At 36.6% G+C, this 27,439-nt stretch overlaps 1 protein-coding gene across 9 annotated transcripts in view; it reads left to right on the plus strand.

Annotated features, from left to right (window-relative positions):
- Nucleotides 1–27,439, plus strand: part of MPP7 (membrane palmitoylated protein 7) — a 143,603-nt gene that overhangs the window by 98,970 nt on the left and 17,194 nt on the right. For 4 of the 9 annotated variants that reach the window (XM_015282069.4, XM_015282074.4, XM_015282075.4 and 1 more), the window contains 9 exons: nt 1,119–1,250; nt 7,914–7,995; nt 8,925–9,010; nt 10,763–10,837; nt 11,456–11,652; nt 12,173–12,237; nt 20,106–20,126; nt 20,227–20,238; nt 21,317–21,358. In XM_015282069.4, coding sequence (XP_015137555.1) covers nt 1,119–1,250; nt 7,914–7,995; nt 8,925–9,010; nt 10,763–10,837; nt 11,456–11,652; nt 12,173–12,237; nt 20,106–20,126; nt 20,227–20,238; nt 21,317–21,358 — 712 coding nt within the window. Of the gene's footprint in view, nt 1–1,118; nt 1,251–7,913; nt 7,996–8,924; nt 9,011–10,762; nt 10,838–11,455; nt 11,653–12,172; nt 12,238–20,105; nt 20,127–20,226; nt 20,239–21,316; nt 21,359–21,401; nt 21,444–27,439 lie in introns of all 9 variants that reach the window. The other 5 variants (XM_015282072.4, XM_015282070.4, XM_004939215.5 and 2 more) reach the window with 5 other exon arrangements.

Raw genomic sequence — 27,439 nt, forward strand, 5'->3', positions numbered from 1 at the left:
AGGCTATCAGTGTGCAAATGACTTTTGGTTTCTGACTGTAACTTTTGTAATATTGACTGTTAGGGCAAAAACGTCAGGTCAAAATGTAAAATATTCAAGTTCAGATGGGCAAATACTTGAAAACTGGAGTAACTGAAAGCAGTAGCTACAATTCTTAGTGTGGCAGTTGCTGTGATTCCCGCTGTATTGCATAGTTTCCATTTCAGAAGAAAAAGCATTATATAACAATTTTTCACTAGTTTAAGAGATGTTACAGATCCTGTAGGCTTTTTGAAATGGAAAAGAACTTAAAGAGCTCTGTATCTAGAAAGAGAAATGAATTTTGGATTATAACACAGATTTTTTTAAGCCTTGGGAGAATGAACTTTCCAACTTCCTTTGATTTCAAGACTCTTGAGTTTCTGGCAAGGTCATAAATTATTTTACTGTTAGGATTGAGCCTTTTGTCACAACAAAGTTCAGTAAATCTGTTGGCCAATTCATGCATGAACTGGAGGAACTACAAAGAGAAGGAAAGGGGGCAAGACATGTGACAGGTGGTTGGTAAGCCAAATCGTTTGAGCACTTTGCTCTTCAATCTCGGTCATGAATTCCACAATAAATTAAACATTCCTAGGATAATTTGGAGCACGTATGAAAGGGAGTGAGCATGAAGGGGATCCAGTAACCAAGTCAGCTTCCAGAGTTCCTCTGAAGGGAGTGGCAGTAGCTTGATGTCATGCACCTGATACTTGAACTGATGTACTGGAAGGTGCTTATTTTGCTTATTTGATTCATAGAACTGCTTAGTGTATTGAAGAAACTTTTATTGAGGAGGAATGGAATGATGTCCTTACTTACTTAAGGCAACTTAGGTTTTCTCCTAACCATAATCATTGTAATTTCAGCTAATGTGCAAAGCACTCAGTATTTTCATGTGTATAACTACATGGATGGTTTACTAGATGCATATGTTGTGTGTATGAAAAGGTATACCTTATGGAATTGTTTTATCACCATTTACATATGTTAAAATTATATAGAAAAATTCAAGTCGAGTCAGGCTATAAATAATAGTCTCTGCTTTGTCTTTCATGAACTTTTCAGATGCCAAGTAACATGACTCCTAATATTTCCAGGCTTTGCTCTCTGTACATGATACTGTTGCTCAGAAGAACTACGATCCTGTCTTGCCTCCCATGCCTGATGATATTGATGAGGAAGAAGATTCAGTTAAAATAATCAGACTTGTCAAAAACAGGGAACCATTGGTAAGTTTTCCTCTCTATTGCTGTATTTTTCTGTGCGTGCAGAGTGTTCACTTTATAAATATGAATTATAACATTATTAATATGAATGGACATTGTTCATGTTTATTCATGACATTCAGTAATATACTTGTGAATTCCATTCTCAGTTATTATTAGTAAAGTATGTGAAATGAATAGTAAGAATTTGCTCATTTATAGTGTTTTAGCATTGTACAGATGTGGGCCAGCCTGAGCACTTATATATGTAATATATTCATCCTTTATCTTGAATTTGAATCATGAACTTGTTTCAAAATGAGAGAGGGAGAATGAATCCCCAAAGACATCTTGACCTTTGTTATGAACTGTGCCTGAGTTTAAAAAAAAATAAATAAATAAAAATAAATGACCTTTTGATACACTGAAAGGAAAGCATAAAAACATATTTTAAAATGCTTGAATTGAAATCTGGGCAAATTTAAGATGTCTGTTGTTGTACTTTGGATTATGAATACTAGAAAGTTAATATCTTCATGGGGATATCTGGAAAAGTGCAAGGACTAAAACTAGATTATATTACAAGAATATTAAAATGTTTTACTTATTTGCTTGTTTTTATTTGCTGTAGTGTGGGAGTAATCTTGAATAAAATTTACCTGTGTTCTTTTTCTCCTGCAAAACAGTAAGGGCTTTGCTTTGAGTTATACTGGGTGTTTGTTTTAATGGATTGCAATCTTGAAGAGATACCTGCAAAATTACTTTGAGAAAGCCACAATTCTGCACTTGAAATGACACAGAGTGATTTCTCTGTTAGATATACAGGGATAGCATGTCAGTGGATCTTACCATCACACTTGATGGATTTCTGGCATCAATAAACAAGAAATAAGTTTTGTTTTTGATTGACTGTGGATGCCCGTGGACATAATCAGAAGTTTGACCATATGGAAAGTTTTTGGTTTGTTTTAACATTTTAAACATCTTTTTTTTTTTTCCCCTCCAAATATTAAATTCATATCTTCAATAACTTCAAGCATTTTTTTAATCTAAGCAATTATTTGAATAATAGTAATAATAAACTTGCTTTAGTGTCAGAATATTTATTCCGAAAGATGTGAAGAAATCAGAAAATACAGTATGAAATGAGCACATGGCAGAGCTCAGTTCCTCTCTTAACAGATTGCTTGGTTTAATTATCAACATGAGAACAGCCGTGTAATGGCATCCATGACTTCTACTTTGTTATGTCTGTAGAAAGAAGCTAATTGCGGCCCACAGCTACCTGAGAGTAAGAAGCATTTGAGAACATTAGAGTCAAACTCTTACCAGTGAAAGATGTAGGACATGAGGCAGTGACCACAAGATGCAGCCCTAGGATGTTTACTGATGAGCCCTAGGATGGTTACTGAGAAAAATTCTTCAATTTCTTTCAGTGGGAGATGCAGCACTGGAGGAGGCTGGCCAGAGACTTTATAGTGTCTCCAGCCTGTTGACGTAAGGCAATGGCTGACCTCATCTTGCATTGACAGTAGTCCTGCTCTGAGCAGGAGGTATGCAGGATGTTGGCCTAAATGACTTCTAAAGCTTCCCTTCAGTTAACGTTTCTAAGATTGTACATTAACTGCATGGGAAAGGAGCACTTGTGAACTCTCCAAATCCCCAACCTATCTTGCTGTTTTATTTTTGTTGGAGAACAGCTTGTGGTGAGTTCTGTTTTACATGTTGCTTATTCTCCAAGAAGACTTCCACGAGGATAGTGGCCTCCTCCTCTTCCTCAATAATTCTCCTTTGTTCCATTTTTATATTAATGTTGATATCTGATGCTAATTTATGTGGTGCAGATTTATGTTCACTTATTGTTTTGATACCATTACCACAATACATACCAAACTTGTTTGTGTTTTGATCTTCACCAGATTATTATTTTTTTCTTAAGTATGGGTGAGAAGAAATGTGTTGTAATTAAGGTCTTAGCAGAATACAGCACAGCAGAATAATTGAATACAGGTTTTTACTTGGTGTATTAGAACCATTGCATTTATGTTGCCTGTAGTTGCTTTACTAAAGAAAGGATATGCCCTTATTAGACTACTTAAAATTTTGCTTTCTATTTAATTGCCTTTTTAATTACTTTTCCTTCAGAGCTTGTTTTGAAGTCTTGCACATTCCTGGCTGAGTACAGATCAATGAGTCTCTGCTTGTTCAATTTAGCTAGTCACACTTCTGCAGTCATAAAGGCAACTTCCACTTGCATAAATATATCAGAATTCTTACTGCTGAACTTGAGAGTGACTATACAGTGTTTTTTTCTGGGATGGAAATTACCTGATTTCTTGACTAGAAGATACAGAGCTCTTTGAACTTACTTTCACCTCAGATACATTCTCATTCTGTGTTTGTGAGCAAGCAGCAGAGACTGTATTTCTGCAGTGGAGTAAGCTTTACATCAGCTGCAAGTCCTGGAAGTCCTTGACTTTCAATATCTCCTTTGGATTACTTTCAACAGTGCTCTGTGAAGTGAATTAGGCATGCTTTGAACTTCTTTGGAGTGTACCTAGTGGCCTTTTTATGTAAAACTGCACCACATTTCCTTTGTGCTCTTCTCTGAGTTAAGCAACCCACCAGTGTTAATCACATATTAATGAAGCCTGAGTCCCCAGAAGTAATCACCTCACAAGAGTGGGAAACGGGGTTTGTGGGAGGGCCTTCTATTTGCCAGATTTCGTCAGGTCAGAAGTCATTGCTTAACTTTCCTCCACTTCTGTGAGAGATAATTTAAACTTTTGGTTCATCCATCCACAGATCTTTTTGTTGTTGTTGTTGTTTCTAAATGCTCTGTTAGCAAATGCTGTTCAAAGAGCTTCGTACTCAAGTGAGGTAAGGTCATGCATTAGGAGGTTTTGTCTGAACAAAGTAATTGTAGAATCTCTCAGAATCTTATATGTAGAGAAGTAGAGACGTCTTTTTTTTTTTCAGAGAATGTCCCAAAATCACCAGATTACAATTAGGCTTTTTGTTAGATAGTGTGGAGGATTTTTACTTACGCCAACGTCCACTTCTCTAGGACTGTGTTCTACAGTCAAGAGAAAAGCAGGCAGTTCCAGAGAATAAATTATTCCTTCTATTTAAGATGCATGTCCTAGTGAAGGAATGATTAATTCATTCTTTGGAGCTGCCTATTTGTTTTCATTAACTACAGCAGTAGCCTTGACACCTAGCTTGAGCTAGATATCTGATTTCCATAGCTGAACTTGGGTGAAACAAATTGTAGTGATTAGAAATAGTCGCATACATGTTTGTTGATGCAGATTCCCCAGTGCTTCAATTCTTCCTCTGTTGCTTTTCCTCGAAGCCCCTACAGTTCAGTTCTTGTAACATGGCTGGGTTGTTTCAGTAACAGGTAGTATTAGTTTGGGTGTAGGGACAGCCTTAGTGTGCATAGCCTAATGTGCACGAGCATCGACTTTTAAGTAACTGTACACTATCAGATGGGTAAGTGGTGTCTTCACTTACATCCTAAATGAAGAATGAATTAAAATAGGCCTTACTGAAGTACATCTTCCCAATCAACATCTGCATACGTTTTTGTTTAACAGAAAAGTATGCAAAAAAACCTGATAGTTGATACTCTTTTATTAGTAAGTTATTTTATAGAATAGTCTTTTTTTTTTTTCTTTTCCTTGAAAAATAGAGGCTTAGAATGTTTCTATTTTGGAACCATCAGATAAGTGGCTGAATTGTTAAAGCTTGTGTTTGTGCAACTCCTGAGTGATGCTCACCAATCAGTGCTTCTGCATTAAAACCAATCTTCTTCCCTGCTGAAGGACGTTGTATTATTTTTAGTGCTTTTGCATAGTATACCTTTAAACGTTTTCTCAGTCTGATCACCATATGGCTCCCTAACTCCTTATTTTTCCCTTTAAAAGTATTTTGAACTGAGCTATGCTATTACATCTGTATATGTCTCATTTAGGGTAACTTACACTTTTGGCTAGCAACACTGAAAATATTTTCCAGCTCTCGAGGTCCAGCCTAACCTTCTTCCATTTCTGAAGCTCTAAATGAGGAGCTGCACTGCACATGTAACTGCAAGTACTGGGGCTGAACATCTCATAAGGAGAAATTCTTGCCAGATTATATATACCTCATAATTTAAGTAGGGCTGGCAGCAGCAAAATGGAAGCTGCTTTTTCAAAATAACAACTCTTCAAGTGCTCAAAAAGAAATCCATTTGTTTGGTGATTTCTTTTTAAGTATTCCAAATTTGGAGCAAAGAGGAGGTTAAACAACTGCCTTTTTTCTTTCTGTTCCGTAGGTACAGCAAGCATACATGAACTCAAACCCTGTAATGGGTCTTGCCATTCACTTTGAGATTGCTGTAAAGGAATTATTAACAGTTACATAGCTTGGGTTAATTAATTTCTAGCTTGATTTTGTGCTTAGTGTGAAAATCCCAGATTACCTTTTACCTTTACTGGGACATCTTTCAGATCAACCAGTATATTTGTATATACTGTGCCAATATATTCTCCGGAGGAGGGCTGCAAAGGTGTTCTGGGGGCTGGAGTACCTCTCTATGAAGACAAGCTGAAAGAGCTGGGCTTGTTCAGCCTGGCAAAGAGAAGGCTGCGGGGAGATCTCATTGCAGCTTTCCATAATGTAAAGGGGGATTATAAACAGGAGGGAAATCAACTTTTTACGTGAGTAGATAGTTGAAGTTAAACATGGCTGAAGTTTAACAGTATCCAGGTGAATAGCATAGAGTCTCTGTTCAGGGCTTTTTCACTGATGAATGAGGGAGCCTCTGTTTTGTGCAGGCAGTATAGCCTAGAAGTTCTGTTTATATTTGGGTTTTGCATCCTAATGCTTTCTTCTTTTTGGTGGATATAATAAAAAGAAAAATGTACAGTTGAACAGGTGCAGCTTTACAGGTTTTAATAATAAACTAAATTAATTGCTGTTGCTGCGAAGTCAGAGCTTAATATTGAGGTATAGGCTAGTGGGGTTAATGCTGTGTTTATACGTTCATAATACTGCTCTATTCATTTTGCTCAAAGTCTAATTAAGAATTTTTGCAGCGAGAATAGCTGCAGCCACATCTTATTTTTCCTGAAGCACCGTCTAATTTAAAATTGAGATCATAGTAAGGAATACGAACAAATGCCTACAGATACCAACACTATATGCAGGGCATAAGAATAAGTTCGACAAATTGCAGGATTACTTTGCTTACTGATGAAATTTCATACAAAACAACTTTGGAGGTAAAATAAAATGCACAAAGTTAGCGTGTAAATGTTGCTGTGGAGTGTTGACTACTTTTAAAGCCTCAACAAAAGTTAATAATTTAGTGACAACATTACCTTCTCTGAGGCAGTTTTTTCCTATTTGCAGTAAATGCAGCTCGCGTATGTTAAAAATAAATTGATCTCCCATTTTTTCATGTATTGTGTCATGTTTACATCTTAGAGGCAGAGGGGAAGGAATACTTTCTTTTTACAGTTGGTAAAAGTGTTAATTGTAGTAAAAAGTCATCCCTATTACTTGTACATATTCCAGCTCTATGTTCATGAAGTACTTTAAAAATGAAGTAATGCTAGATGTAATACCCATGTTTAATCAAATATAGAAAGCTACATATAGAAGCAATTTATTTAGTCAAAGAACTTGAAATACTTGTTTGCCTTATTTCAGTCATAACCCTCCTTTGATGGATGAAATGCTGATCAGTGATGGCAGCGTACACATAGCACTGCTGTGCTCAGAGTCGGAGTAGTTCTAATCAATGAATTTATTATAAACATTTGTTGATGAACAATGTTAGAGCTGTTGCAGGTAGCTGACTACATTAACATGGCAAGTGACCACGTGCAGATAGAAAACTGGTGGCCAGGAGGTGCTTTTTTGGTGTTGCTTTTGAAAATCCTAGATCAGGTAACCATTTTGGAAGTGATGATACAGTAAGGCTTACATAGCTACAATCATCTGCTTTATTCTGGGGATTCTGCCCTGCAGAGTGGGCCACTGTCTGCCCACCTCATTGCCTCTGCTGTGCTTCCAAGAAGCGCCAGTGCCTCTTAAACAGCAGTTCCAGGCTCTGGTGTCCTTTAGTTTCTTCCTGTCTACCACTGCCTGATTCCTACTCATCACTTTGAGCCTCTTCTTGGAAAACCCTTACAGTTTTGATTACATAGTGTTTTTCAGGTTTATTGATAACATTGTCAAGCAAAATATAGATTAGTGCCTGCATGGGCAGTTCTGAGAGTGAAGTGCAACTATTAGAAACACAGATAAACATTTTGTAACTATAGTAGGTAAGAAGCCCCTTACTACAGGCACAGTTCATCACTTTTAAGCCATAGTTTAGCACAGTTTTAGCAGCAGACTCAAGTAGCCTACAGTTTCAGTTAACAATGAGTTGGTAAGTAAACTTTTTGTATCATTGGTGATTTTTGAAAGCAGTTTGCATAATGAATTCACCACTAAAATAAAGAAAGGACACACTTTAATAGGTTGGTAACAAAGCAACATGTTTTGTAATTCTTTACATAAGTGAATATCATTTCTGGCTTATTCATGCATAGATACTGCATCAACTTTTTGCATTTTTGCATAGCAAGTATTTTTCAGTGCAGGGAGTTTGAATTATGGATGAACTAACCAAGCAACCTTTTTCTTTTAAAGGGGGCTACAATTAAAAGGGATGAACATACCGGTGCAATTGTGGTGGCAAGGATAATGCGTGGAGGAGCTGCAGATAGAAGTGGTAAGGCGTTGCTTCTTGGCATAAGCCATTCCAGTTGTAAAATGTAGAAGATGTGGTGAAATGGGATTGTTTTGTATCCATTAAATATATCACTGTCAAAAGAATTTGAGGCTTGGATAATTTTTCAAAGTGATACTGGTGAAAGTATTTGTGCAGATATTTTTTCCTGAATTCTCTGCCAGTGAGGTGTCTGAGTTAGAAGATGGAGAAATTTGATGGGTTTTTTGGGGTGTTGTTTGCTTGTTTGGAGATTTATCATGGTTTGTTTTCAGTTGTAGAATTCCACTTAGAAGTGATGTGATAAGCCAATAATACAACCTACTGATGGAGGAACTCAGGATGGCTGCATTATTTTATAATAGTGCTTCCATTTGGAGTTTTGCTGGTAATTATCAAAATACCAGAGCACCCCTGGATCCCAGTGTTTGGCTTTGGGTGCTCAAAATCTTCAAGAACTCAAGCAGGAGATCCTGAATTATACTCCTAATGTATCTCTTTTCAATGAAGAGAACCTAAGAGAGCTGTGTTTCCCACTTAGATGGGATAGTGAATAAATTTGTATAATTATCATTAAATTAGGAAACATTTGTACTACAAATTAGCACTCACAGCGTAAGGCATCTTTGCAGTACTTGCAGCTGTGTAGCAACAAATAGTCTGAGTAGAAAAAGAATTGGCACAGGTGTTTTTCAAACATCTGCATAAAAGTCTGGAAAAGTCATAGAGAAAGCATACTAATTCTTGGGAGGAAGGAAGAGAGGTGAGCAAATCAACAATCTCAGGCTTATCTGTGGGGACAGTAGCTGTAGTTGTGTTCACCATATATCCCTGCTTTTAAGTAAGAGCTTAAAGAAAAAAACGGAATGTTGACAGCACTTTTTGTGTTATACAGAGTGACCGTTTAACAACTCATCTTTTGACTTCTGTAGGTCTTATTCACGTTGGTGATGAACTGAGGGAAGTCAATGGGATTCCTGTAGATGATAAAAAACCTGAAGAAATAATACACATATTGGTAAATAACAAACATTTTAAAATTAATTCAAGAGAGTCAGGTGATTATACTTAAAATCTCTGATGTATTTCTTAGTAAATAGTATATGTTACATAAGGCATTTTCTTGTAGTACAGTCATTTACAAACCTCTATTTCTCTTTAAAAAAAAAAATAATTTTCCACATATCAGATATGAACAATAACAAATGATTTGTGGGGACTTAGTGATGACCACGTGGCTGTAAATATGTTGCAGACCTCAGTGTATCACCTGCAGTTTCTAAGACACGTAATGGTCTGTTGGATTCAAATGTTTAGATTTACTAATTTCTAATTCATTAACTCCAAGGGCAGATGAATTCACAGTATGTGTACTTGAGAGAAAAATAGATAGTATATTAAGAGTATGATTTATAAATCCTACTTTTAAGATTTATATATAATATATGTGAACATAGTCTCTAAAGCCAACCTGGTTACTCACTTAAGGATCACTATTGCAAATTAAGTAACTTTGATTCTTCCAGAAATATTTAATATCTTTACACCAAATAAACTGATGAGGTTCACGACAGCTCTTTATGGTGTATTCATTTCTATATACATAAATACATTGTTGTCCTACTAAGTTGAATGGCAGTTTCTTGTGATTCAGTAACCAACTTTATTCATTTCAAGTGTTAACCCAGCGATATTCGTATTTGCTTTATGGTTTTTCATTCCCTACAGAAACATATTTTCCTGCAAAAATTAATATTTAAAAATCTCTAGAAATACAATAGCACTACAAAAGGCGTGAACAATTTCCCCATTTACCTCCTCGAGGTACAATATAAACATCAAAAGGTACTTAGAGCTTGTTTCAAAAGTAACAGAATTATTGATTCCAGCCCTGTGGCTGGTGAAATAAGAACTTGGCTGCTGTTTGTCAAACAGTGAGCTCTTGGATCGCAGACATGCAGGCAGAAGTATGTCTCACTTGGTAGTGGACAGGCCTGTTTCCATTTTGCTTAAATCGTTGGCTGTCTGTTGCACTCTGTGAGTTTTATGAAACTTGTCGGCTGCATGCAATAGTAGCAGAGTCTCCAGCTGATTAGCACTTCCTTCAATGGCAAAATGTCACGGAGGCAGTGGGAATATATTGTGGTTAATAAGTAAAATGTAGCCAGACACACTTAAAGAGGGATACAGGGAAAGATGAATGGATGAGGTGGTTGATGATGGCTAACTTGTTTTAAGATTTATAGTGGAGGGCTTTTTTTCCATTTAGTATGCGTAGCCTATTCAAAAATATTTTTCTTTTCTAGTTTCTTCTACTTGCCAAAAGAATAAATCCCCCCAATAGTTTTATATGATAAATATGGCACAAACGTATCTGAATTTTTCTATCAGGTCTTTCTGAAAAATGAAATGTTAGTTAGATTTTTCCAGAGATGTTCAAACGGTGCCAGGAGTCCAGCAGTAGCTTCTAATATGTGTATATTTTAGCTGTAGCGTTTGCTCCTGCTTTCAGTGAAGAAGTGGAACCTCCAAAACATGCAGGTGCCAGACGTTAGTAGTCCAACTGTGCCCATTGGTGGGCACTTGTAATTTTTGCAATATGAAGTTCTGTACATTGAAGCTGTCAAACTCCATCAGTCATATTTGGAGAGAGGAAAGACTCATTGTATTTTGGGTATTTTCTAATTCATTTGAATTTTCTTTTCCTTTAAGTTTCCTTTGAAAAATGCAGTTTAATTCTTTGTGCATTATCTTTTCAAATGTTTAACAGGCTCAGTCTCAAGGAGCAATTACATTTAAAATCATACCCAGTGTAAAGGAAGAAACACCATCAAAGGAAGGCAAGGTAGGCAATTATTCAAGAATGTTTCAGAAGGTATTACAGTAAACACCATTGCTGAGGATCAGCATTGTTTGCTTAGATGACAGAACCAAAAACGTCCCTTAGGCCACAGTGATCAAGTTTTCTAATGTGATACTAATGTGCTAGATTTACAGGTGAGTGCAACAAGGTTCTTAAGCCCTAACTCTGCAGGGATCCTCTCTGCAACTCTGAAGTTGGCATAGGTAATCCACAATCTTCTGTGAGCACCTGGCTTCCCTCCAAGTATTCCTCCCATCATACAGTGGGCAAAAGGCACTTCATAGCACCTTAGTTCAAAAGTAGCTTCTCTTGCTCATATGAGAGCACTGTTCCCTGGAAAGTCTGAAGTTCTCTTTGACTTTGAGAGTTGGATCTTGCAACCTTTACTACACAGGGATTGTGGTTGTAGGAGCAATGAATAAAACATTTCTTTATTAACTTCTGATGTTAGACTTCCATGAGGATGATTTACAGCAGTAAATGTTTATTGCCTTACGTTATTTAGTGCAGTGTTTTTGTACAGTGAAAGCAAAAACAGAAGAAACCTTTGGATTACATGTTAATGCTTTGATTCTAAGGAAAAAGCACTTTTTGTTTCAGATGTTTATCAGAGCCTTATTTGACTATGATCCTAATGAGGATAAAGCAATTCCTTGTAAAGAAGCCGGACTTGCTTTCAGAAAAGGAGATATACTTCAGATCATGAGCCAGGATGATGCAACCTGGTGGCAGGCCAAACACGAAGGCGATGCCAATCCCAGAGCAGGCTTGATCCCTTCAAAGCATTTCCAGGAGAGGTGAGCTACTGAGAAGCATAGTTTCATTATCTTTTATAGTAAGAAATAACTTATTTTCCAAGTGGTTAAGTTAGCATAGTTGTCATGTGTATGGTCATAGATTACAAGGGCATGATAAACCTGCATTTGTAGCAAGACAATTGAACTTGGAAACCTGTTGTTGAAATACTTTGGATTTCCTTATTTGTCTGGCTACAACTAATAATGACAAAAACTGGTAGGATAACACTGCTCCAGATTGAAAGAAAAAACATATGGAAAATAGCACATCAGTATCTGTATTCACACTGATGTACTATGCAGAAATAAGAACTGCACAGATTTTGGAGAGCTTACAAAAATTTGAGGCTCAGAATTTAATTTTTACATTGTAAGTAGATTGCATTGTTTAAAGTTAATTTCTTATGAAGTCTTCTGGATATTTTGCAATAGTCTCATGATGTTAAGTGTTTATTAATCCCAAATTTGCAGTGAACACTAAGGAGCTTGTGTCTTTACCCTACCACCTCCCATTTTATAGGAGATTTGCACTAAGAAGACCAGAAGTGCAGATTCAGCCGCTGAAAATTTCCAACAGAAAATCATGTAAGTCTGTTAACCTGGAAAAGAAATCATACTCTTGATCTCTAACCTTGTAAAATAGCAGTTTGTTTCGGTGTTGTGACTAGAGGATGCATTTCTCCAGGACACAATAGCTACTTGATCTCATTGTATCAAAAGGAAAATAGATAACTATAACAGCTGAAACAAAAAGCTTTAACAGCAGCAACAATTATTCCTAACCCTCTGACTTTGTTTTCAAAGCACTGAGCCCAATTAATGTTTTGATATATAAAATTTCAAAGGCCGAGGAGTGTTCTTTTCCTGTTGAAATAGTACAGAATTGGCTCAACAGTTTATATAATTTGGACTGCATTGATATGATGAAATTTATATTGAGAGTGAGATAAAAGATTGGTTATTCTTCCTTTCCTTTCCCATATAGTTAGCAATTTTTTGTGTCTTATGAAGGAGCATGATTTTTTAGAAGTCAGGACACACAGTTCTTTTACAAGGTTTTATGGAACAACTTCTTACTGTTTTTTAAGCAAATTTAGTCTTAATAGTTTCTGCTTTTAAATACTGCAGTTGCACAATGTAAGAAAAATAAGCTGTAAGAAACTGCATACATTGAAACAAATATTTTCTTTCCACTGGAATTTACATCAACATCTGTTTTAAGTATTATTGCATATTTTACTTGACCTGTTATTTCTTTCAGTTGTACAGATTCATAACAGAGTGAGTACAATGTTAGAAACTATCACACTTCAGTAGGATCTAAGTGATAAATACAATCATGTTTATGAGTTCAACTAGAAATATTCAAAAAAATAGTCTAAAATTTCCAACCATCTTTTATTCTCTGACAATAACACAAGTATGAATACTATGGGAAACAGTGGATACTGGCATACTAAGTGCAAAGCTAAATGCACACAACCTTAAAACTCACAAAGTTTTCTGTTGCAATTTTTCTAACTCCTTTCTGAGGCTTTTGTGTTCTGGATTTTGATGGTCAATGTTAGTTTTCTAATAATCTGCACTTTCTATCTTTCATTCCATTTCACTATTTGACTGTATGCCCTAATGCTATTATTAACTTGAAAGCCCTCAATTAGCTTTGTAATTACAATAACAATAGCATTTGTAATTTACATAGGTCATAGAAACAAAGAGGAGTTTCTCTGGTTTGTAGTAGATCTATAATTTCTCTAGATTCAAAGGTCTGCTGTGCCCCAATTTTGGAGAAGTGTCTGGTCCCAGTGTATATCTATTTCTCTCTGCCCACTGTTCTTGAACCTGGATAAAACCCTCAACAAGATTCTTCAATTAAGAGGGCAGTGGTGCTGATGAAGAGGTGAATCAGTTGCAGCAGCACTCCACGATTTCCTTCAAAAGGGACCACATCTTTTTAGCGACCTTCCAGTGAAAGGTTTTACAAGATGCTTCTAACTCTTCTTGATTTGGAATTGACAAAATTACAGTCTAGATAAATCCCACAGTATTATAGCTGCTACTATTGTTCATCCTGATACTATTTTCTTTGTCTTATCAACCTTAAACAAGAAAGGAGATTTTCTCTCTTCTTCCCCTTTCCTTTAAAACACAACAGAGTCTTTAAGTGAAACTGTATCCTTGTTACCATTCTCTTTTAGACTGTCTCTAACAAAGCCAGATCCATGCAACTGTCATCTAGAAGACAGAGGCGATTCTTTAAGAAGGAAAGATAGCATAATAATGGAGATTTGTCATTCTCTCTCTTCCTCAGCTCTTAGGACAATTTGCTGATAAATCTGCCGGAAGATTGGCAGTACCGTTCTGAGTATTATTCCATCTCTTTATTTGAGGATCAAACATGTTTTTAGTGTTGGGGCGGTATTTACATCCTTCGTTGAGAAAGCATTTTAAGGACCATAATTCACCTGTAGAAGAATTTCATAACTAGAATACTGCTTGAGTTGCTCTCAGGAAAACCTTCCACTTACTTGGCTTTTCAAGAAGATTCCATGAAAGCTGGAGGAATCTACACATTCTTCCTAACTTCTAAAGTTAGGAAGGTTTTTCCAGTTACCAAGCACAGACGTGAAACTGTGAGGTATGGAGGTCTTGTCTATATCTGTGCACAGAAAATACCGTACCAAAGTTGATGCTGGAAAAGCAGTGCATTACTCAGATGAATGAACAGCATATTGCCAGTATCTGAAATGTGCAAGGAAGGGGATGTAGAGATTAGAAAATTGGAAAAGTCTGCCATCATTTTTTTTCCCCTTTTCTATACTGGGCACATCCTCTAAAGTTTGATTTAGCAAACTCCCCGGTACAGAGGTAGGAAGTTTTAAAGCTTGATTTTGTTGGATTTTTTTTTAAGTTCTGTGCTACAGGCTTTCAACTTGATGCAAGGCTCTTCATTGTTTGGAAGGCTGGATGTGTGGGGAAAGTGATGTTCTGTAGATCTTTCTAGCTATACATGGAAAGGTTTGTTACTGTAGTAGGTCCCACACAATCATATAGCCTGAATTTCCATAGCAGTTTGGATGGAAAGGGAAATTTGTCAGTTGATGATATCATATAGCTTCCAAAAGACAAACATCTTGATTTCAGCAGATCTGCTAGTAGAAGTTCATTTCCTGGGAGGACTGAGACGTGTACTAGGAAGCTTTCTTGAGACATGGAAAGTAGTGCTGGATTCCAGCCTGCTCTGTTTAGTCAACTCACTCCTCACATCCCACATTTTGTAAGAGGAGTAAATCTAGATAGATGGCATTGTTTTTAACAGGGGGCATTGAAGATAATGATTCTGTTTTCTTGAATACCAAGACAATATGAATCAGCTCTGGTTTCCTAGGTGGGCTTCCAGAGAAGTAGTGTCCTTCTACTTCAAAGTTAACCTAAAAATGAGCCAAAATTTTATACAGGAAATATCTTAGAACTTTTTTTTCTGTCTCTCCTCAAGGCAGTGTTAGGAACTGGGGAGAGCTGTTGTGTTGAACTAGAAGAGCTCTCTGAAATATAGTCAACGACTATTCCACAGTAACATCAAAACCTATCAGGATCTGCTTTGTTAATTGAGTATGCTTCATATCCTGCAGGGAGCTAGATTAAATTACTTTTGGGAAGATTTCTTTCTATTTCAATTTTAGTTTTAAAATAAGGGTAGAAGTATAGAAATGAAATTTAGTATTGAGAATGAAGAAAAGGAGAAATATAGGGTGATGGGGAAAAGGAACAAGGACAGTGGAAGAATGGGTGAACAAAAGTTGCCCATCAACCTCTTTGTAGACATAACCCCATAGAGGATGGGCTTCGAAGTGATCAAGTAAGTGCAACTACCAGTATTATGCAAGAAAATTGAAATAGTCAATATTTATACTGTAGTTCAATTGATTCTTGATTCAGTTTAAACCCAGCACTAACATATTTGTTTTGTTAAAGTTTTTGCAGAAATTGCTAATATAACCTCTGACCCATTTCAGTTTTTTTATTAATGGTTAGAAAGCCCTCACAGTAGTTTGAATAAGATTTAAAAAGTTTTAAAAGCCTGAGATAAGTGGCAGTTAGATGTACTGACCTGCTGATCAAATTGATGGCATTATTTCCAAGTGCAAAAATGACGAGAGGATAACAAACCTCTTGAGTCTTCTCAGCATTTCTCTCAATATTTAACAGCACTGAATTTGCAGCAAGAAGCAGTGTTGCTTGTGCATTAATCCCATGAGAAAATTGCATTGGAAAAAATAATAAGAAGGAACAGCATAAATGAAATGGAAGTAAAGGAATAGTGATGCATGAGATTGTGTGAGCAGGACTAACCCTGCTGTGCTGGAAGAGTGCACCTGCCATACACCTGACACTGACACGAGGCATGAAGTGTTCTTTGGGATGTAGAAGGGAGGGGGCAGTGCTGGCTGCATGAAATCCACTGAAGTGTGTCTGAGCTTGTTAGCCGTGGCTGAAGGCCAGCTCGGGTGGAATCTGCTGCTATGGTATTTCTGAACAGTGCTTAACAGAATTCCTGGCTTTAGGAACTCAGCTTGGGCACAACTTTGCAGCCAGAGTTGGCTCTGTGAAGTCTCCTTTCACTGTATCCAGTCCAAGGAGTGCCAAGAGATTTCATACAGAGAGTTCATTTAATAGTTCTCAGTCTGCTAACTTGAATACAAAGAGTAATCATGCTCTAACTGTAATAGTCACTGCCAGGAAACATGGCAATTTTTACTTTTGTAGCTTACTTTAATTTTTACTTTAATTTGTAGATAAAATGTTGACCAACTGTTGTTTTGGTTTTTGGGGTGGGAGGGGGATGGAGGGAGGAAGGGAGGGAGGGAGGGAAGTAAATTTATTTGGATAATAACCAAATAATTCAGTTGCAGTTTTGAAGTTATGAACTACAGTGATCAGCCAAGATATTATATCCCTTCAGCATAATTTTGCTTTCAAAGCAGTTGTTGTTAAGTATATATGTGTTGTCTGTGGTATGAAAATTAGTGGTAACTTTATATTTTATGCTAGTAAAGTCAGTAACTTCAGTTAACTTATGCAGTGCATGCATGTGTGTATATTTATGGCATACATATATCCATGCTCTGTGTGTATACATGGGTATGTAGGAAGCTCATAAGACAGAGCTGTTTAGAGATGACTTTTTCTTGAAAATACATTTGTTCTGTATATGTAATGTTAAATGTAAATGCTTACTGTGGCAAAGTCATCATATATTTTTTCAAGGGCTTAAAAGCTATTTTACTTTCAATTTTGATTTACCATATGTGATTGGCATTGTATGAGCAAGAGGAAAGATTTAACTGCAGCCAAATGGTATTCATTCTAAAAAGATGTAACCCAGCTTATCCATAGACGAGTGTCTTGTGAATTGAAGATGTGTTCTGCCAACAAAAGAATCTAAACATGGTGAAAGAACAAATGCTTTGTACCACTTGTATTTGAAGACCAAACATTTAGGATAAATGTGCAGTAGGGCTCTTTTGCTTGTTATAATTGCTGCACAAGCTTCACTGTGCCTTTCTTCTCAGTATTTTTCTGTGTTCCTATTTGATACTTGATTGCCCACCTGCAAGTAGTTAGGATTAAGAACAAAAAATACGCCAGACCTTTAGAGTTCAATTAGCGCATTAGCATCTTTGTTCAGAAGTCGTCTTTCCTTACAAATACTAACTTCCTACTACCACAGAGAAATTAAAGAAACCTGGAGCTGGATGGTATTTGAACCAAGGTCACATGAGACAGAAGTGGAAATGGATCTCATACACTCTTGCTCTGTTCTTCACCGCAAGACTATCTTTCTTCATTTTCCAAATTGCAGAGATGCTGTTATCTGATGATGCTATGAGATAATTAAATTAGATCACCTTAAATTTTTGATAACATGAACGTATATATGTGTATCATTTGACCTATAGAATCCTATGGGATAAAAACTGCAAAACAGTATAAATGTCGGTTGCTGTGTGGTGCATCACTAAAAAATCGACTGTTCAATGTATGCTCTGTAATGCAGGTCATTGTATTACACTGTTTCTTACATAATTTCTTGTTTAGTACAGTCAAATAGAATTCCAGGGATTATGTAATGTGAACAGAGCTATTGGTTTTAATTTCAGACTGAGAAACATTCAAATAAGATTCTTTGATGAAATATGATTGAAATTCAGCAAGAGTAAAAAAAAATTAATCTGGTGCTGAACTGTTCCCAAGAGTTCTGGAAGGGTACAGGTTGTGAGGTAATATAGTCTACACGAGGCCCCCACATCAATCTAAATAAATTTCACTTAAAATACATACAAAAATACAATGTATGTACTACTGTTTTGCATTGTTGCAGTGTAGCATATTGGCTATCTTGAAATCTTTCTAAAACAAATAAAACCACTTCTATCCTAAGCTTCCATTGCACTTGTGTTTCCTATTTCTTTTTCTCATTTATATCATGGTGCTACTTCACTGTTGTTTCATGAGCCCCTTCCATGAATATTTTCTTTGTAACTTCTGCCTTATCACACTACATTTAATTAATAGTATTTCTTCTTTTCTCAGTGTTTTATTTGTTCTATGTTGTCTTGTGTTGTTTTGTTGTTTTTTTTTGTCACTGCTTTTATTTTCCTATTTCCCATCAGATTTCTTCCTCCTTATTCTATGTCGTCTTTTAGTCTCTTATTTTTTCCTTTCAGATAAACATCTCTGCTTCTGTTCCCACACTGCTTCAGTTTAGTAAAATTGGCCTGAGAAGTCCTATCCTAATTTTCCATCTCTCCGAGCTTTTGAACTTTTGACATGTATCTGCAAATATCTGCTGAATTGATTCACACAGAGCCATGTTAGTTATAAAGTTTACTGGCAAACAATCTCTGACTTTAATGCAGACAGACAATAGCCCTAGTGAAACTCCTGGTAAAATCTGAATTGGGATGTACGTGGTGATGGCTGTTTCATAGCAGCATTAAGCTGTGAAGACCTACTTATTTCCCACAGTTTTTCATTGTGGACTGTTACTTTCAACCTTTGGAGTAATGCAAGAAAACCAAGAACAGTACTAAGAAGGAAATCTTATAACAAAATGAAAAGTAGAATTTCAAAACTCCATCTCAAAATTAAACCTCAACTTGTAGACATTTTGGCTTCTGCTTTCTGGCATCAGCTGGCTCACTTGGAAATCCTAACATCTTTAATTTATAGCATTAAATTACAAATTAAATCAATGAATTAAGACCATTCCCTTTCCTACCACAAGCCTGGGCTCTTTTCAACTGCCTTAGCCCAGCTGCTGTAGTTCCACCATCTCCCAGCCATGGAGGCAGAATTGTGTGAGTGCATACCTATGTGCGCATACCTCTTTTTCTCCCACTCCAGCCTACTGAAACCGTATGCACGCCTTGAGTAATGATAAACTGTAAATATAATTTAAAGAAGTCTTTTTAATTAATATTTTTTTTAGAATAAGCCCTCAAGCAGAAAATCCTTTTGTATCCTTTTCTTGGGATGAAATGGGAAAACTCTTCTCTACTCTGATAGAGAGGAGACTTTTGACCTAGCCTTTGCTTGAAATGTCAGCCATGCATGAAAGATTTTAAAGTATCTCTTGAATATTCACATTCTGAGGGCAGACAAGCTACATGGAAACTTTGAAGTGTGTATATTTCAGACTTATTTATCCAAGCTTCAAAGGAAATTTAAATAATATCTAGATTGTAAAATCTCCGTATAAATCTAGACCTCAATATGTAATAGCTCTGTGTACAAAAATCCATTATATATATATGTCACTTCTCTGTGCTAGCCCTAAGATGATTGTAAAAATGTAAATATTCCACTGTCAAGAGGGCAGAAATGTATTGATTTAGTATGGGTAAACAGAAGGTCTTAAGGAGATCTATTATATTAGTGTGGTGTCAGAGAAATAGCGACAGAGTATAGGAGTCCTTTCAGCATTATTTAAGCTACAGCTACAGACATTCCAAAAAACACAAAAGAAACCTCCAAAACCCAGCTGCAAGGGCAGTAGCAACTGTTATTTAAAGTGCAGAAAAATACTGAGATCACATTTATGGTACCGATTCTTAGAAATTCTAGGCTAACACCGATTAAATGGAATTAACAAACTCTGCCTTTAATACAGAAGAGATCTTCCATGACAACTGGGTAAGAGCACTACTACCAGAAGTAGAAGATCTCCTATAGAAGCTTACAGCACACAGACCATATTTCAATTTCTGTTCAGGTCCTTTTCTGACTTCGAATGTAGTTAAACATTTAAGTTAAACGTGGTGCCAGTATGATGGTAAATACCTCAGTATCGTAGGTGCTGTCGAGGATTTTAGAGTAGCTTACATAGCTACATTTTTTTCCTATTTATGAAGTATTAAACAATAATACTTTGTTTTTTTGGCTGTTCTAAGATGAGGAAGCGGTTGAGTGTGGTAGGTGCATTTTTCTTCTTAGATTTAACTTTTCTTTCTTAAGTTATGCTTTCACTCCATTTAATGATTTCCTTTCCTATTTTTCCTTTGTGCTTCTCAGAGGAAATTGAAGGTACATGTACAAAAGTTTCCCTGCATAGCCCAATAATTTTATTTAGAGAACATGTGTTTAGAATTAAATTGAAAGAAGTGAAATGTTTCTAAGAGATGTTGTACGTATAATGCTTCTGTATTGCCACCAGATAGACCGAATCATTTTTGAAGTAGATGGAAGTACCAAAATGCTCTTGGTTGCCTCATACGAAGATCTATTATTTGAACTGTTGTTTTTAACTGCTTTCCCTCTTTCTTGAACTGTTGGAAGATGTGTAGAGAAAAGTATCATAAAAAAAACAGTGCAAAGCTTGGGTGGGCTGGGTTGGAAGGAGGTGGTTCTGACTTAATTATGTGGCCAAGAGAAATCTTGCATTTCTAATTAATACTGAAGAAGTATTTCTCTGAGACGGTAGAAAGTTCATCCACGTCGTATCATCTTTACTGTTTTCCCTCCGAGCGTAGCCGGTTACTGTTATGCTTGCAGCATATGTTAAAGTAATAGCAGCTGATCTCTTGTATTTCTTTTTTTTTTTTAACTTAAGAGGCCTTTGTTTATAAAGCATTAGAAGTTGTAGCTCATATTTTTGATCAAAGGGCCTCCGGTATGTAAAAATATACATTATAGTTGTTTCGTATCAAATGAGAGGATGTGTTTTTGATCAAAAACCTTTCTGTCTAATCCAGTGAGCCAAAACTTAAAGCTGAAGTCTGATAATGTATAATTTATGAAAAAGCTTGATTTACATCAAATACATTTTGCATTCTTTTAAGTGGCATCATATTTTCTATTAACTGATAAAGCGTGAATAATACATCGTAAGAATTCTGTGTAGAATGTTTGCTGTCATCAAAATCTCCGCTTGAGAAATTGAAAAGATCAGTGTGCATGCTGCAAAATTCCAGAACATCTTCAGCTAAAATATAAAACAATAAGTATTGTTTTATGTTTTTAAGAAAATGGCTTATTGAAGGCTTTCTAATGCTGTGCTTTGTACGGTTGTCATTTTAAAGTACTTCTGTATTTTTTGCTGGGCTTCTAACTATTCTGCTTTATTTCTTGGCTCTTATTCTGTATGCTTTTACCCTTCGTCCAGAAGATGCTGAATGTGCTGGTCACAACAGTGGATCCTATCTAGGTGAGCAATTGGTTACAAAAGACAATTTCTTCTTTTCTTTCAGCTCCTTTTCCCTGGAACTACTGTGTCAACTTTGCTTTTGGGGGTAATCTGCATACAAATGTCTGTACTGTGCATGAGAAAAGCATGAGTATGAAGGTTTTAAAAATGGCTCATTGGATTTGACATAAAGGATTTATGTAGTGTGGTATGCCACTATCTGGTCAATAATAAGGTACTAAAATACAGTTTAAATGAAAAACATAAATTTGGGAGAGATACTGACTTTTTAGGCATATTATGTCAGCAATGTATTTAACACAACAAAAAGGTTACTGTATCATGAAAAGTTTGACTTTAAAGACACGCTTTCAAGGTTTTACCAAAGTGTTGCTTGCCTTCTCTTTCTTTGTACATGTCTACCAATTCCGTGAGCCCACAACTGTGCAGAAAGAATACAAAGCAAATTTGTAGTCACTGGTTTTTTCTTCCATGTTACAAAATAAGTCTTAACAACCCAACAGCTTAAATTTAGCTTTAAACCTTTTCTGAACTCCATGTACCATTGCAAGGAGTGGGGAGGAGGGGAAGGAGTCCTTAGGCTTCAGCATTCCAAATTTCAAACAAAAGTAACATTTTAAAAAGGTGAATGTTCCATTATATGTTTCAGCTTTTTAATTTGTGCCATTTTAAAAGCTATGTAAAAATATTTTAGTTGAAACTGTCCAGAATTCCTGCCAGCTGAAGGCTGGCTGGAGTGGATTTTGTGGCAACCAGCCCTTTTCCCAAGGCTTTCATCCTCCTACTGCAAGCGGAACAGGAAGAAACATGTCAGAGTGCTTTAGTACATCCAAGTGATTGGGCTCACTGAAACACCTTAAGCCAGGACTGTAAATCAGAGGTGGTTTTCATATTGTAGTATGCTGTTTTTAAATGTGGTATATAAACAGCACTGGGAACACACGAACTGTCTAACTGAAAGAACTTTCATCTCTTTTCAAAACCTTAGCAGAGTATAATTTTATCATGCATTTACATAGTAACTAATGGTCATCTGATTGTGCTGGAAATAAACTTTTAGATTTGTTAGTAAATCAACTACATTAATGTTGAATTGCAACTACATGGAGATATTGAAACATACTTGGAAAATAGTGCTTTGGGCTTTGGATGTGATTCTGGCTGCATTCCATATTCGTTAATAGATATTTTCTTTAAAGAAGAGAAGATTTTTTTCATCTTTTCTCTCTGAATGCAGATACAGTAGCATGAATTTTCAGGATCAGACTGTCATGTTTTTTCAATCAGATCTTAGTGGGTTGCTGCTTTATATGAGTAGGAAGGCTGCAAAACAAAATTTGTCGTCTTAATGCTATTTCCCATTCAGTGAAACATTGGGGTCGACAGTTGCCAAATGGCTCCATCACCTCGGAAGGAGATGTCTTGAGAAAGAAACTACTGTTGTTCTCAGTGCAAAGAACAAAAAATGAAGATGAGCTGTAATTAACATGGGCAAAGTCTTTATAAATATTACTGGAGAACAACTGCACAATGCAGGTAATGGCTTTATCTTTTGAGAGCCTCCATGTGTTGGAGAGCTGCCATCAGTCCACAGGCAGTCCTGCAGCCTTCTCATGCTGGGTCTGTGCTGTTGGAAATGAGGTGACAGAGATGAGAGCTGGAAGACAGAACAGTATACAGAAAGTAGACCTATCTAAGACTAGGACCTGTTTTGGGGTAGAGACACAAGAACTATTTACTCTCCAAGAAAGGATCAGGCATTCTCACAGTGAATCTGTCTGATTTTGAAAACAGTGTATTCTGAATGTCCATCCATGTTTTGTAGTACTGTTTTTTGGAGCAAATCCTGAGCATTCTTGAAAGATGGCAGGCATTTATGGCTTTCCTGGCTTACTAAGTAACTAAATTTATAGGCAAGTCTTCCGAATTGTAACACAAAATCTTGACACTAAACTGAAACCAAAGCCTAAAACACGGTCACTGAAGGACTTGAGTCACACCAACAAGGTTGGGATGTTTTTGTGACGCCTGAGTTAACTGCCTGTCTGTGCTATGACCTGTCACAAGAACAAGGCAGTCCAAATTCCCTTCACCGGTAATGAAGGAGCGGAGCTGTACTACCTCGTGTTTAGGGCTGGTTATAGTCACTCATATGAACAGTTACTATCAGCTCGGTATGGTGAATTTTTTGCACATCTAAATCTTAGAAACAGTATTCAAAGTATAGATGCACTGACAACTTCCTAAAATCAAAATAGTAAGTCGTACTTCATGCTGCTTTTGGTATTGCATAACCACGCCAAATGAACCACAACAATTCTCTTTTTTGTCCTTGATTTTTAATTCAATGTATGGCTTGTTACGGGTTTCTGTTTGTGTTCACATTTCGATCTGTGAACCGGGATGCTCTCGGGATATCCAGACTTCTCTAAAAGAATGTGTGTGCTTCAGAGACACATGAGGTGTTCATGGAGAGCGATAGAAGAGTCATCTTTTGGAAGGCAGAATGTCTTTACTATTTGGGTTCAGATCCGTTATGCTCAGGGTTATCACACTGTTAATTTGATCTCTCCCCTCTAAAGTGACTCAAATAAATACACAATTTTTCACCAAATTCTAATACTTAAGTTACAGTGCAGTATCAGATGTTTCTGCTGTAATTTCCTGAGCAATTGCTGGGGAGAACATTAGGACCTTGTCTGTGCCAAGCTTGAAATGTAGTTACATTGCTTGAACCTTTATCAACATACAGTAAATATAGATGAATATCATCTGTTTACTCGTCTCAATTTTGTCTTAAAAATCCAGACATAATCTAAATTTTTATTAACCCTGCCTAAATGTGCGAGCTGGGAATCAGTCCAGAAGCAGGCAGAGTAAGAGGTCTGCTCTGTGTTTGTGCAGTTCCTGTGTAACAATAGAAATACTCAGTATACGAGTGGGTATAAAAAATGCCAATATTTTGAAGGGGAAAAAGAATATCCAGAAATATCTCATAAAAGGATTGCACCGTGGTAATGACCAGAGTGCCACAATTATTTTTGTCAGTAACATGCCGTGTGAATACCAAAAATACCTGTAAATTTGTTTACACATAAGCACCATTTGTTCACTGTAAGTTGTGTAAGTTCAGACCAAATTCAATGAAGAATACATGAAGTTAATGCAAGCTTTTAATCCTTGTTTTAGTGAATGAAAATGAACAAAGCACGTGTGAGTACCTGATAGCATTCCGGAGCCTTACTGGTGAATGTAAATCATAGCGCTTCCTTTTAGCACAGTTTCTCTTTGAGCCATTAGCTTTCTAGCTTCGTGCACATATTTAAATCAAAATTTAGTCACAATTTTTTTGTTCCCTTCTTTAGGATTTTATTATTAAATCTAATGAAATGCAACATTTCACATTGCTGTCCTTTAGAGGTGTTTTAGGACAGCATATAGTTGCGCATTGCCAGTTTTCAGTCTGTATTTCTGCATGAAGCCCAGATGGATTTCTCTGTGCAAACATAAGGATGTCCATTGCCAGTGATTAGAAGACGAATTGGGCTTTTATTCTAGACTGTTTTGTTTGTGTGTTTGCATTCCTAATCTTAGAGAGAGAAGCAGTTTCTCTTGGATTGTAGTTGGCCCTTATCTAAGTATATTAGTAACAGCTGATGATTTTTGTTTCATGTTGAGGAGTGCCATACGGTTTGGAGGCATTTGAAGCTGGAGAGCATTTGTTCTTCATATTTTCTTCCCAGCAGCAATTTCACCAAACCTGTTACATTCCTGGGGCAGTTTATGGGTTAGAATGTTCAGTAGCTTTTAGTCATATAGCTGAAACCAGCAAACTGGTGCGAGCTTCTTAATGCTCACAATTTTATGTAGCTATAGTCACAAAATTTTCCCCTTTTATTTTATAGTCTGCATTCTTGGCAGCTAAGATTAATTTTTGCTGATATCCATATTCTGCAGACAGTGCGGGTCACAACTCCTTTCGTATTCACTGAGTTTTATTTGATCAAATATCTCGGGCAAGTAATTCTTTTTCCCTCTGTTCCCTTTTAGTTTCAAGCTTAATCATTTTATAGAAACTTTATTTTGCTATTGCAGGTCAATCTTCCTTTTGTTTTTCCACAGTGATTTTCACTACAATTTTAATAATGCTCTACGGTTAATTTAAATATAGGAAGTTTGATTTTCATCTTTCCTAAATTGAGAAATATGCAAACACTATGAGAGTGTTTTTTCGCTTGTTCATGAATGTGCTCCTGCCTTGTGAGCATAATGTAATTTCCGTTCAGCTTAATCTTTTCATGGAGTCATAGCTGCCCAACATGTATTATAAATGCAGAGTTTAATAGAAAATATTTACTAACAGTTCTTTGTAAAACAGCTTCTGAAGGTCATAGTACAGTTAAGCCACAAATGTGAGGGTATATAATCACAGATTTGAGAGAGGGAGAGTCGTGTTTCAAGGAATGTAGTAGCAGTACCATAAAAATGGGGGATATATTGGAAGCAGTCTCATCCCTTGTCTCTGCACTGTACATTTTCCTTAGCTTTGAAAGTAGCTTAAAGCAGGCTTTCTTGGGGTTGTGTATTGGGCTGTACAGATGTGCTTGGAGGAACAGATAAAAAACACCTTTCAGATCAGCAGTCTTCAAATAACAAAGCTATCACAGTTCCTTCATATACAGTTTTATGGAGTATTTTCACAAGCTGCAGAGAAATCTGCCGTGCTGAGAATCTCCTTCATTATCTATACCCCAGTGTTTGTGTGTTCTTTTTCATTAATATAATAGCTTTCCTGTAGCCTGTCAGCCCTAGGTCAGTTTGTTGAACATTCTTAAATTACAGGAAATAATTACTATTTTCATTTTATCAGTGAGTTTCAGTCAAAGAAATGCCAAATGTTTTCATCAAGGAAACCTACATTAGCAGTGGAACTGTGTCACCTGCGTCATGGCAGTGCTTTATCTGTAGTCTGTAACAGCAACAAGGGGCAGAGCCTAAAGGTTGCACCAAAAGCTTTCTTCTTTTTCTCCTTTTGTACCAGCACACACACACACACAAAGCCAGTTCTTTTCTCTTTTAAGAGGAAAGAATGAAAATTCTTGAATAACCCACGTCCTGGTGGTTTGGTAATGAAATCTGGATAGAGCGGGTGGAGAAAAGAGGAACAAATTACAAATGGTTTTATTAGAACCTTACAGTAGACATTGAATCAGTCATGAAGATTTTGTGAAACGGATATTTTTCCAAAAGATTCCAGGTATTTAAGCTGAAGTTAAGGAGCTGTTGGTAAATGTGCTGCTGTGAGGCAGCTGCTCAGGGTCATGGAGCTCTTGATGTTTGTAAGCCCAAAACCAAAGTGGACAGAGGATTGGTTTGGCTTCATTTGCTGCCTACCCTCATTCTCAGCAGTGGAGCAGGGAGATGCTGGCCCTCCAGCACAGAACGGAACCTTCTGTAGATATGCAGATGCTGTATGCTGTGACAAAGCTCTTTATTCTGTCAACTGTTTAGAAGTAAATGGTAAAGAGTTATCATTTTTTTCTATAGATGCTTATAGAGTACAATTTTCAAAACAATTTTTGGCTTGCTTTTAGAGCAGTTTTTTAATCTGGAACTTTCTGTGAGGTGTCAGGAAATTTACAGCCCCCTTTTGTAGTCGGTGTTCCTTTTAACCTTTCTTTATACAGTTGTGTATGCAGTTAGATGTGGTGACGTAGCGTCACAGAATCAGAATTGTAGTGGTTGGAAGGGACCTCTGGAGATCAGCTGAACCCCTCTGCTAAAGCAGGTTCCTACGGCATCATTGCATCCTGATGGATTTTCACACTATTCTGGACAAGATTGCCTGGGCTTTCTCTTGGCTGTATTTACAGTTATGGATATTTTGACAAAACTTTGCTCATTGCAGTCACTTCAGTGTTAGTGTCCTTTATTTGCAGAAGAAAATAGCATAATTCAGTACATTTTGGTGTGTGTTCCTGTCTCATATTTTGGTCACTCTCCTATCTCAGCCCAACTCCCACTCTTAAAGCTACCGTTGTCCTACACTGTGGATGTTTGCTCTTCTTCATCAATTTTGAT

The sequence above is a fragment of the Gallus gallus genome, chromosome 2 (genome assembly GCF_016699485.2).
Source record: "Gallus gallus isolate bGalGal1 chromosome 2, bGalGal1.mat.broiler.GRCg7b, whole genome shotgun sequence".
Taxonomy (NCBI): Eukaryota; Metazoa; Chordata; class Aves; order Galliformes; family Phasianidae; genus Gallus; species Gallus gallus.